This window comes from Artemia sp. Qi Xiang Cuo, chromosome 10 (genome assembly GCF_049724085.1).
Source record: "Artemia sp. Qi Xiang Cuo chromosome 10, ASM4972408v1, whole genome shotgun sequence".
NCBI lineage: Eukaryota > Metazoa > Arthropoda > Branchiopoda > Anostraca > Artemiidae > Artemia > Artemia sp. Qi Xiang Cuo.
In genome coordinates, this window is record NC_142803.1 from 17,173,497 (window position 1) to 17,186,543 (window position 13,047).

General features: G+C 36.6%; 1 protein-coding gene across 1 annotated transcript in view; it reads right to left on the bottom strand.

Annotated features, from left to right (window-relative positions):
- Rme-8 (receptor mediated endocytosis 8) overlaps positions 1-13,047 on the bottom strand; it is a 251,427-nt gene that overhangs the window by 99,860 nt on the left and 138,520 nt on the right. Inside the window, exon 14 of the mRNA XM_089095924.1 lies at positions 7,255-7,544. Coding sequence (XP_088952050.1) covers positions 7,255-7,544 — 290 coding nt within the window. The remainder of the gene's footprint in view (positions 1-7,254; positions 7,545-13,047) is intronic.

The window sequence follows — 13,047 nt, forward strand, 5'->3', positions numbered from 1 at the left end:
CATACTCTCTTCTTCGAAACAAAAAGCCAGATTGGATATGCTTGAGCGCAGGAGTTATTTTTCGCCAAAAGACACTCCCCACCCAGATTCCACCCATCTCGGATTGTTTCTGTACCCGTTCCTATCTTGTTCCCCATTCGTTGCTTTGGCTTCAGATATGAAAAAATGTATGACCCCTTCATTACAGATAAAATAAACCAAATATTCTGCTAATTTTCCTCTTTTGTAATTTAGTACTAGTGTTGCCCAAGTTTTATATTTTATTCGCTTGTTTTGCCCCCCCCCCTTTTTTTATCCTTCCCTTTAATTTTTTTAATGTATATATTATCTAGGGGCTTGTTTTTAGAGGGGCTAAGCTATGGAATTCGTTAAATGAGAATATTAAAATAGTAATTTAAATGAATTTAGAAGGATGTTGAAGATTGAATTGTTTTCTAAATATGATTTTAACGATTAATGTAATAGGATGCATAGTTGATAGATTAAATTGGTATTAAATCATTATGTAGTGTTTTGTTTTTATTGAGGTGTGTTAAGGAAGGAGTTGAGTGTGGAGTGTTAAGCGAGTGATAGTAGGGCATATGATGTTGAAGTTGTGTTTTGTTTTTATTGAGGTGTGTTAAGGAAGGAGTTGAGTGTGGAGTGTTAAGCGAGTGATAGTAGGGCATATGATGTTGTAGTTGTGTTTTTTTTTTATTGAGGTGTGTTAAGGAAGGAGTTGAGTGTGGAGTGTTAAGCGAGTGATAGTAGGGCATATGATGTTGTAGTAGTGTTTTGTTTTTATTGAGGTGTGTTAAGGAAGGAGTTGAGTGTGGAGTGTTAAGCGAGTGATAGTAGGGCATATGATTTTATAGTTGTGTTTTGTTTTTATTGAGGTGTGTTAAGGAAGGAGTTGAGTGTGGAGTGTTAAGCGAGTGATAGTAGGGCATATTATGTTGTAGTTGTTTTTTGTTTTTATTGAGGTGTGTTAATGAAGGAGTTGAGTGTGGTGTGTTAAGCGAGTGATAGTAGGGCATATGATGTTGTAGTTGTGATGTGTTTTTATTGATGTGTGTTAAGGAAGGAGTTGAGTGTGGAGTGTTAAGCGAGTGATAGTAGGGCATATGATGTTGTAGTTGTGTTTTGTTTTTATTGAGGTGTGTTAAGGAAGGAGTTGAGTGTGGAGTGTTAAGCGAGTGATAGTAGGGCATATGATGTTGTAGTTGTGTTTTGTTTTTATTGAGGTGTGTTAAGGAAGGAGTTGAGTGCGGTGTGTTAAGCGAGTGATAGTAGGGCATATGATGTTGTAGTTGTGTTTTGTTTTTATTGAGGTGTGTTAAAGAAGGAGTTGAGTGTGGAGTGTTAAGCGAGTGATAGTAGGGCATATGATGTTGTAGTTGTGTTTTGTTTTTAAACTCCTTCTGAGGTTTATGATAAATTGTTTTCTTTTTTCTTTTTTTTTTGGATTTGTTTGGTTGTCCATTTTCCAAATCATGCTGTGGCATTTGGAGGGGGTGTGTTTATATTAAGTTTTTTGTTAATAATCGATATTAAATGAATAAAAAATAAAAAAAATAGGTATATGGGCATGGTTTTATGCTTTTTCTGGGAATTGTATTTTACTTCTTCTATTGGTCTCATTTAACATTCTTCTGTAAATAAGTTCTACCCGTTCATGGGTTTTTAGGAATTATACTTTTGTTTACTTGTTTCCAATTCTTTAACTTTTTTCCTTTTATTTAAATTAAAAATCTGCAAAAACTTGCCATTAAGATCGGTCATGGTCCAAACTGTCCAGAACAAGATAAAAACATTTCCACTTTTTAACGTAAGTTTTTGATTCTCATATTATATTTCAAATCCAAATGCCCAAGGGGTATAAAAAACTGAGAATAAAATCTACAAATAAAAAAATGGCATGCCAAGAATTAAATCTCTCCAGGCACAACTTATCGAACTCCCAAAAATCCTTAAGCGAGTCCTAATCTATTGGGTGTATTTGCATACGATTATTTAGTTCAAAAAAGGCATCAGGCCCATGATTGATATGATATAATTTTATTACAGGAGTAAACCAAAACATGGTATTTCACAAACTACAAAAAATTACATAATAATAAGAGAACTACTAAAATCCAAAAATCCAAAAAAAAAAAAAAACCCACTACTAAAGGAAACTACTAAAATACATAGGAAAAATACACACTAATATCAACTATATATCACAAGTCCAACGATTGGTCGTGGCCTGTAGGGTACAGGAGACCCCTATGATTAGAATAAAAACATTAAAATATTTAAATCACAATCAGATTTTGGAACGTAATTCAAAATATTAATGTAGCTCGAAATCGAAGGCTCTTAACTTACTTTTTATGCTATACACCAACATGAGCCATATTATACCCTAAGAAGGTAATATTATATTCAATTAAAGTTTATTATAATTTAATATGTAATAAATTCAATACATACAATAATATATATATATATACCTAACATGTCACCATTTAACCTTGCATAAAACGGACAAAACTGACTGAATAAAAGCAGAGAAAAAGAAATTTCGGGAATTCACAGGTGAATAACTAGTGGACATTCATCGATATTTCTTTATCTGATTGATATTCGTTCTATGAGACCAAATTCTCTACCAGACATCCAACTTGAATACAAATATGTGAAGAGCTTGACCAATTTTGTATGCATTCCCTGACTCCGACTATACCGTTTCTGTGACGTCTGTGGCTGATGCTATTACACGCCTTAACCCAAAGCTGTCACGAGGCATGGATGGAATTCAAGTTCTACATATCAAAAATGGATACCTGCGCTTTTAGAACATCTCACGTTACTACTGCAGATACTTTTTACACAAGGTTTGGTTCCGTCAAAATTCCCAAAATGGGAGATCTTTCTCCTATTCCGAAAAAACAAAACATAGACATAGAAACATAGAAAAACATAGACATAGTTAAAAATTAACATTACAACATTACATGTTAAACATAGACGTAAAAAATGGCACAAAAGAATTACAATATCGGTATGTTCATGTATGTATAGGTGTCAGTTTGAGTTTTTGTGTGGTTGTTCCGCTCGGTTGAACATCTGCAGGGAGAATATTGCGGTGGGCTTGTCTTGACACCAATGCTGTTACATAACTTACGATAAGATTGCTTAGTCTGCTTGAGGTACTGAATTTCAAATTTATTTATTGTTCCTTGGAAGAGAATAACACAGCATGTCAGAATAATTCTAACTGCCCTTTTTCGTACTGACTCTAGGTTCTACATTAGGTACGCTGTATGTGGTATAGAAGGGCCCGTACTACATACTGCTCATTATTCTGCCATTGCCTCAGAGGACATTTTATTTCAATAAATATGTCCTCAAAGGTCAAGACCAGTGCAATATATCTTGCGTTCTCTCTGGCCTCAGTATCTCCTTAGTCACTTATACTGATGTCATTTTTTCATGATATACTGATTATACTGATGTCATTTCATGATATCATATATCATGATTATACTGATGTCATTTTTTCACTTATACTGATGTCATGTCATCAGCCGAACTTTGGACGAAATTTTAGAAACTTTCCAAGAACTACAAACAGAATACTTAAAATCTGGTGTTGAATTAAATGCTGAAAAGTCCGACGTAGTGCTTTTTAACTGGAAAAGCCCATTTTATCATAAAATTGTACTTAATTCGAAGATCCGCCCGTCCGACCAAATCGTTTATCTTGGCATTTCCACTGGATATACAATTTCTTACATTCGTCATCTCCTAACAGAACACATCAAATGCCGTAAATCAGCTGCATATTTTGAGGGTGGTAACTTGGAGTTCCCGGGGATCCTGAAAACGACTGTAAAAAGGTCAATCAGGCAGTTAAGTAAAAATGTAAATGAAGCGTTGACATGAATGAGTGAAACTTGATATTTATGTTATTTTTCTTGTGGAGTGTGATTAAGAATACTGTTCTGTATGGCCTGTTTTTTGGCTTATAATAAAATTATTATTATTATTATTATTATGCTTCCATAGTCTCTGCTAAGCTCCGTTTTAATCGCCGTTTTCTGGCAACGCTGTTGCTCTCCCCACATCTTCTGCATTGCACCTTTCTGGAAGATTCTTACAAATGCTGATGAATTAAAATTCCGCTCCACTTTCTTCCATTTCGCAAAATACCTGCTAAGATACGCAATTTGGACATGTAGTTCAAAGCTAATCAATAGTCTTCATATAGCAGATCCAACTATAGTTGTTGCTAAGCTTACACAAAAATAAAACCAAAAGATTGCAAAACATGCTTGGAACCAACTTCTACTACACCAGTTTTATTGTCATGGTTGTATAGTGCTCTTTTTCTTTCTCTTTTTGTAGTGCACCTTCATTTTCTTTTTGTATGGAGACGGGTTTTCAATAAATAACAATATATAGTCTCAACTTCATACCCGTAGCGGTACCTGAGATATCGTAGATACGAACACTTGACGACCTGAATGCAGATATCGTCTTCTAATTAAGTTTAGCATCCCCTTCACCACTACCTGGAAGCTTCAACTTAGCACCCTTAGACATTACTGAGATTTTCCAGACAAGTCTTTTTGAAAACCTGGATACACCTAGTGTCTTTTTATTAAATTCAATATCCCTCTCAGCATTCTAGTCATTCAGTTTTTTTTTTCAAACTTGAGCTTAAAGGGATGGTGGCTGAGGAGAACAGCGACCACTCATAAACAGGACAATTTCAGTTGGTTTAAAGTTTTAATTTAATTTCATTTAAGATAAAAAAAAACTCATGGTTTTTACTTTACTTATAGTTTCAAAGCAACAATTAGTAAAATTCACTGTTTCTGATGACGTATTTCGATCGTTTGTGATAACTAGTGATTAAAATGTTTTACTCTTCAATTCAAACAGTTTGAAACGTCACCTGAAACGTCAACCCGACACCCTATATATCAGCCATAGCACTAGAGGATCTTTTTTTTATTCAAACAGATTTACATCAATAACCTTCACATATTTAAATATTAGAAGGAGAAGAAAGAAACTACTACAACCACTAGCAACTGACCACGGCACCAAGCCGCCTGAGACCAACACAGCTACGCACGCTCCTCCTCCATCCTAATATATTCAAACTCTCCCTCTTTACAACCTCCAAGGAAGCTCCCATTTTATTAAATCTTTCATTACGACATCCTCCCCCCCCCCAGCCGCGGACGACCTGCTTTCCGTTTAGCCCTAGACGGTTGGCCGAAAAGGACAATCTTTGGCAATCTGTCATCTAGATGTTTTACCAGGTAATCTGTAGAAAGCGAGATTGAACCACACTTTTCATACACCCTACTGTTTGAAACATGGTCAGTCATCCGGGTAGTCAGAATAACCCGTAGGCAATTTCTCTGGAAAACATCTAGTAAATCTTCATCCGCTTTTCGGAGCGCCCAAGCTTCAGAGCCATATTTGACCACTGTTATCACCGTAGCTTCCAACATTTTAATCTTGGTTCGCAGACTTATCTTCGTATTCTTCCAAACCTTTTTAAACTGTGAAAAAAACACCCTGAGCCGTGGCTACTCTACTTTTAACATTTTCCCTGCTCCAACCGTCTTTACTAATAATACCACCAAGGTAACTCACAAAACCTCTAAAAGTTCATTCATTTTGCTCACACTTTAATCTAGGATGCTTATCATCAGCATAATCTAAGTTCAGGAAAGTCTTCCCCATTTGATTCCGTATTCTCCCATTGCCTTTTCCGTGGTCCTTAAAACAAAATCCATCCAAATGATCCATAAAAAGAAACTCCAGAAGAAAAAAACTACTACACATATAATTCCCCCTCCCCCTTCCGCAGAAAAAACAATATTGCAATGGACTAGTTTTAAACTACTTATTGGAACTGTTTTAATGAGGGGGAGAAAATACTTTGTAATTTTTTTTGGAATTATCTACATAAAATCAGTTGTGTACTTTCTCCAAATTTAGGTTTTTGAGCATGTTCTCTTGATTTAGCGTTAAAATCTTTTCAAAAGCTAGAAATTATATAATACGGACAATAAAAATTTGAGAAAACAATATATGATGAAGTAATAATAGTATTACATATGTTAGGGAAATATTAGCTGTCCTTGGCCAAACCTACACGTATAATTTTTTTTGTGGGGGAGGGGGTAGCAATCCATAGTATTAATTTCAAATTGAATTACCCGCAAAAAGCCTTGTTTCTTCTGCAAATGTATATTCCTGATGCGGTTCCTTTCTTCAGTATCGTCAAATTATCATGTAGAGAGGGGGGGGGGGGTACAAAAAACCTTACAAACCACATCAGAAACTTTTTTATATGCATTTTGTTATTCTTTACAAGTCGGAGATAATTTCGTGAGAGAGGGTTCAAACCAGCTAACCTCCTCCCCTGGATACGGCCTTGAGCAGGGGAGTTAAAAAAGGGAAATTAAATAAATGTAAGAGTACACATAAAAATGATAAAGAAAAAGAAAAAGAAAGAAAACGCACATTTGATTTCACCAAACAAGGATTAGTGGAATTCCTGTTCAATTTTGGCACCTACACCTGAACTTAAAGCGTACTTCGAAGTCTCGATAAAACTTCCTGTCAGAAAAAAGAAAATATCCCAGAAAATAAAGCTCTTGTTGGATAATCCTTAGAATAATTAACATCTAAATAAAATAACAATGGGATAGAATAAACAAAAAAGAATAAAGACCAGGAAAAGATGAAGGAAGAAAAAGTAATAAAAAAATACAATGAAAATAAAATAAACTAAGCCATCTTATCAAGAAAAACTTTGAATGGGCTCATTGGAAAATATGGAAAGGGGGAAAACATAGGACATAAAACGATGATATGTGTGAGGCAGCAATTTTTGCTGCTAGATCTTGGGCTGCAGTTTTGCTACTTAAATTTTGACAGTAATCAAAATTTTGGTTTCAAAATTCGAAGAAATTTCTGCAATGATTAGTACCAATATTTTGCACTGTATTGAGTTAGCATACGGCTCAGTGCAGTAGTACATATTACACAACTGAACATAACAGAAACTTTGAAAAACAATAAAAACAAGACCGGAGTGTCCATTTATTTTTAAGCGATAGCAGAGACCAAAAAGGAGAAAGAGCAAGAATATGAAGCATAACAAGGGAAGAATACAATTTTGCGCAAACATGACGATTACAAGAAATCTTCGAAGATATAAGCCCAGAAGAAGATTCCCAGTAACAAGTAAAATATACTTACGCTTTCCTACTATGTCTCTTCTTTGGGCTGTCTACTCCTCCTTCAGGAGATACACCTTCGCATATTAAGCTATCACCTACATCTCCTTCTTCAAGCAGAACACGAAGATAGTAGTCCCCTATCTTAACTTCGTCGGATAAAGAGGGGTAAGATACCTCAAATTCTTGATAGTTCCAAGATACGTTGATATGGCTATGATTATCTACATCTCTGTTAAGGATCCCCATGTTTCTATCTTGATCAAACGCTCTTAGTTCATTTTCAAGGGATTCTCGAAGCTCTTCCCTGGTCTGAAATGTAATTTACTATTAAAAGCAGCAACATTTAGGGAGGGGTCATTGGCAAGATGGTCCTACATGTGGGCAAGGGCAAGATGGTCCATACTTTGTCCTACGTGTGGAGTGTGTCCTACGGTTAGACTAACGGTTACATGTGTCCTACGAGGGGGCATGGGCAAGATGGTCCATACTTTGTCCTACGTGTAAAGTGTGTCCTACGGTTAGACTAACAATTACGTGTGTCCTACGAGGGGGCATGGGCAAGATGGTCCATACTTTGTCCTACGTGTGGAGAAATGGTTGACAGTGAGGGTCATACGATGTGTGGAAGAATTGATTGAGTTGCTAAAGGAAGTGTAAAAGGAATGCATGTTTAGTGAAAGATGACTGGTGGTTATTGTAAGGGATGAGATTTCTGTGAGTGTTGTCTGGCTAGCAATTGAGCATGGAAATATATTTTTGTAATTTGTTTAATGGTCTGTTTATGTAGTTTGATTTAATTTTGTACCGCAATGGCGATGCACCTCATTGTGTCACCGACTATCTTTCATAGCCTGGATACAACCTCTGGTGCACTTTTTATGGTGGCAGTATTAAGATGTGTATGATCTCTTTGCTGTTGGGTATTGGGTATTTACTATTGAGTATGAGGTCTTGCACATGAGAATTAAGATAATTTGCATTAGATTTAGAAAACCTTCAGAAATGTTAAAAAATTTATTTAACTTATATAAAAACAAAAGTTTTACATCATTATCATTATACAACTGAGATACTAAGTTGAAGACTAAGGTGCAACAAGACATACTAATATGGAGATACTAGGATGGAGTTAAGGCATGTCATGTACAAGAGGCATTCAAAATGCACGGGTTTTGGCTAAAGACAACTATTTTCTTGAACTATGAAGAGGTGTATTGTACACTTTTTAGGAGGTTGAAAACTCTGCCAGGAGCCTGTTATGTACAACTTTGGAAGAAATTGAGAGCAGAATTAGCAAAAAAAGTTCAGGAAAGCTGCGTCGTGGAATCCTCTTCCGTCGTGGAATCCTCATTCTTCACATATTGCAAATAAGGTTTGAGAGAATCTCAGGGGAAATTTCAGCGCAATGATTCTCATAGCCCGGATCTGACGTTTTTATTCCCTAAACTCAAAGAACAACTGAAGTGTCTATTTTAACAGCATAAAGACACACCAAAGACATGTCTTATAAAGGAGTGTCCTTTTTTTTCAAAAAACAGTCTAAAAGGATGGATGCCTGTCTGTATAAGTACATGGATCTTGATGGAGGTTTTGTTGAAAAGTTGTTATAAAGAATTAAATAAAAAAATCTCCGTATTTTTTTAATACCCCCTGTAATCTTATCCTATCTCAAAATAAGGAATCTCAAAACATACATTACCTCATAAGGTAAAAATGAGTTGAATTACTAACAACGTGTTCCAGGTTCGACAGAAAGTTATTAATATTTAATAGCAATCAGATTCCTTGTACCAGGTGAGAGCGAACAGCTGGATTGTGTTTGACTTAAAGCTCTTGCTCGGCAGCGTAGAGGGAACCAGACACCAGCACCGTTAGTCGTCTGCAGATTGACCTGTTTTGGGCGAGGTGAGAGCGAACAGCTGGATTGTGTTTGACTTAAAGCTCTTGCTCGGCAGCGTAGAGGGAACCAGACACCAGCACCGTTAGTCGTCTGCAGATTGACCTGTTTTGGGCGAGTGTAGGAGCTTCGCTGGGGTCAATGCTCGGCGCTGTGAGTCGATCGCGGATGATATTCACCCATCTCATATGTGGTCGACCGCTGGGATGTTTCAAGCCGTTTACTGTTGGATCGAAGTCGAAAATAAGTCGGGCATGTGTCTCAGTGGGTAGGCGAAGTAAATGACCGTACCAACGCAGCAAGCGGGACTCAAGCTGTTCGGACAGGGGTGATAATTTAAAGGACTGGAGGATGTCCATGTTTCGTACCCTGTTGAGCCACCTAACGTGATCGATTTTGTGGAGTTGTTTTGTCAGGACAGCATCCACCTTCATCATCTGCGACTGAGTCAAAGGGTCTTTAACAAATACAACACAACGCTTGCTACAGAGGCAGAGTAGATACGACCTTTCATGAGACAGCTGATCTGGGGTTTGTGGAATATTGTTCTCAGAAAGCAGCCAAAAACGGCGTTCGCCTTTGCCACCCTTGCTGATATCCCTGCATCTAGATTTCCATTTGAGCAGACAACTGAATCAAGGTAGGTGAACTGCTTGACTATCTCAACATCTTGGCCATATACTTCTATAGTTTTCAGGGGGCTGCACGATGTCTAGTCCACAGACTATATTTTGGTCTTGGTCCAATTTACATTTAAACCAAGTTTTTCTTAAACAGCCTATTTTCCTATAAACCAAGATTAAACAGCATATTTTCCAATATTTCTCATGGTAAAGAATATGCTTTAGTTTCATTGTTCACAAATATGACGTATTATTATTTTTGTGGGACAAATAGCCCCACCTATTTAAAACCTGATTGGTTTAAACCAATCAGATCAATCATCATTACTTGAAATCATTATTTGAAACAAATAACCCGCCTATTTATAACTTGATTCGTTTAAAGCTTCTGTGCGAACTTTAAGTCAGTAAAAAGAACAAAAATGTTTTGGATTGCACTAATTTCTAAGTAGTTCCTCTTACTATTACACTACACACTAGTCTCCTACTACTATTTACTATTACTATTACACTAGTCTCCTCTTATTATTACACTACAAAAATACCACGCAAAGCTAAACCCTAGATGGAGTCAGAATTTTAACCGATTCAAATACATACGTTTCATTAAAGGTTACGAGCCTAAGAAAATTTGCCTTATTTTCGAAAAAAGGGGGAAATATCCTCTAAAAGTCATAGAATCTTAATGGAAATCAAACTATCAGATTCAGCGTATCAGAGAACCCTACTGTAGAGGTTTCAAGCTTCTATCTGCAAAACTGTGAAATTTTGTATTTTTTGCCAGTAGAAAGATCACGGATGCGAGTTTATTTGTTTTTTGTTGTTTTCCCTAGGGGTAATCGTATCAACCCAGTGGTCCTAGAATATCGGGAAAGGGCTCATTCAAACGCAAAATTAAAAGTTCTAGTGCCCTTTTTAAGTGACCAAACGGCATAATTGTAAAATTTTTTACTGGCGTGTCAATAAATTGAGAGGGAGTTGTCAATCCGGACTTGGCCCAATTAAAGATAGGAATGGGACCACAATTAGCGATAAGGATTAAAGTGCAGGATTAAAGGATTAATGGGCAGAACATTTTGAAAATTTGCTAAACCGAGATAGAGTTGCAGGTAAAGATATAGGGGAAAAGGAAAAAGTTTGTGATACCTTGGATGTGAGGGAAGATTTGTTTTGCAAGGAAAAATTAACGACAGTACTAAAAGGATTAAAGAATAATAAGGCTCCAGATGCTGATAGGGTGGTAAATGAGTTTCTTAAATATGGTGGCTCTGAGGCTAGAAACAAGTTACTGAAGATTATGAATATGATTTTTGAAAAAGGGGAAGTACCAAATGATTTTAGGAAAACCTTAGTTAAGCCACTTTATAAGAAATGTGATAAAAATGAGTGTAGTAATTATCGAGGCATTAGTCTGGTCTCTGTAGGTAGTAAATTGCTTAGTAATATGATACTTTTTAGACTGAGAGATGCGGTAGACAGAGTTTTAAGAGAAGAACAGTGCGGTTTTAGAAAAGGTAGAGGACGCGTCCACCAAATTTTCACTCTTAGGTTGATAATTGAGAAGTGCCTGAGTTGTCAAACACCTTTGGTCTTTAGTTTTATAGATTATGAGCAAGCGTTCGATTCTGTTGGTAGAAGAGCTATAGCAAAGGTTTTATCCTTGTATGGTATACCAGACAAATACATTAAAGTGATTAGTGTTATGTACGAGAATAACACGGCTGCAGTTAAGTTAAGAAATGAGGTTAGCAGCTGGTTTTGTATTAAATCAGGAGTTAAACAGGGCAGTATTCTATCTCCCCTTATATGGATTATTTTGATGGATATTGTATTAAGGAGCACAGAAAAGTCAATGGGAGACCACGGAATCAAATGGGAAGGAAAAAGTCCCCTGGACTTAGATTATGCTGATGATTTAAGCATCCTAGAAGAAAGTGTGAGCAAAATGAATGAACTTTTAGAGGTTTTGCGAGTTCAGGGTGCTAGAATAGGTTTGAAAATCAATGTTAAGAAGACTAAGTCACTAAGGCTAGGAACAAGTGAAAATGAAAAGGCGACGTTGGGCGATGAAAAGATTGATCAAGTGGGCAGCTTCACTGACCTTGGTAGTATTATTAGTAAAGATAATGGGAACAGGGAAAATGTTAAAAGTAGAATAGACAAGGCTCAGGGTGTTTTTTCACAATTGAAAAAAGTTTGGAAGAGTAGGAAGATAAGTCTGCAAACCGAGATTAGAATATTAGAAGCTACAGTGATGACAGTGGTCAAATATGGCTCTGAAGCAAGGGCGCTTCGAAAAGCGAACGAAGATTTGCTAGATGTATTCCAGAGAAATTGCTTAAGGATTGTTCTGTGTACCCGGATGACTGACCGTATTTCAAACAATAGCCTGTACGTAAAATGTGGTTCAAAACCACTCTCTAGGGCTGTAATGAAAGAAAGGTTGAGATGGCTATGACAAGCTTTGTGGGTGAAGGATTACAGATTGCCAAAGATTGTTCTTTTTGACCAACCGTCTAAGGCTAAACAGAAAGCAGGTCGTCTTCGTCTAGGGTGGAGGACGTCATAAAGAAAGATTTAAGGGAAATGAGAACTTCGTGGGAGGGTGTAAAAAGGGAGGCTTTGAATAGATGCGGATGGAGGAGGAGCGTGCATAGCTGTGTTGGCCTCAGGCGGGTTGGTGTTGCGGTGAGTTGTTAGTAGCAGTATTAATAGTAGTATATAAATATATATATATATATATATATATATATATATATATATATATATATATATATATATATATATATATATGTATATACCAGGGTGGTCTGAAAAATTTCCGACCTCAACGTGAATATGACAGAACTCGTCAACAAAAGTCAGGGAATGTAGTTGTGCATCTTAAAGCAGAAACACATCAAAGTTTCAACCATTTTCGACGAGCCATTTTTATTTGACAGTCGTTGGAGTGAGCTCATGTTTTTGTGTGAAAATGGAAAAAATCGAGTATCGAGCTGTCATAAAATATTTGTTTTTGAAAGGAAATACGTCTACGCAAATCAAAGATGAGTTAGACTCTTTGTACGGGGACTCTTCACCGTCATTTAAAATAGCAAAATTTTGGGCAGCTGAATTTAAACGTGGCTGTTAGAGCTTGGGAGATGGTGAACGTTCGGGGCGTCCAACAGCTGTAACTACTGACGAAAACATCGCTAAAGTTCACCAAATGGTGTTAAACGACCGGCAAATTAAAGAGAGATAGCAGAGGCAATGAAAATGTCTAAAGTACGTGTTTGTCACATATTTAATC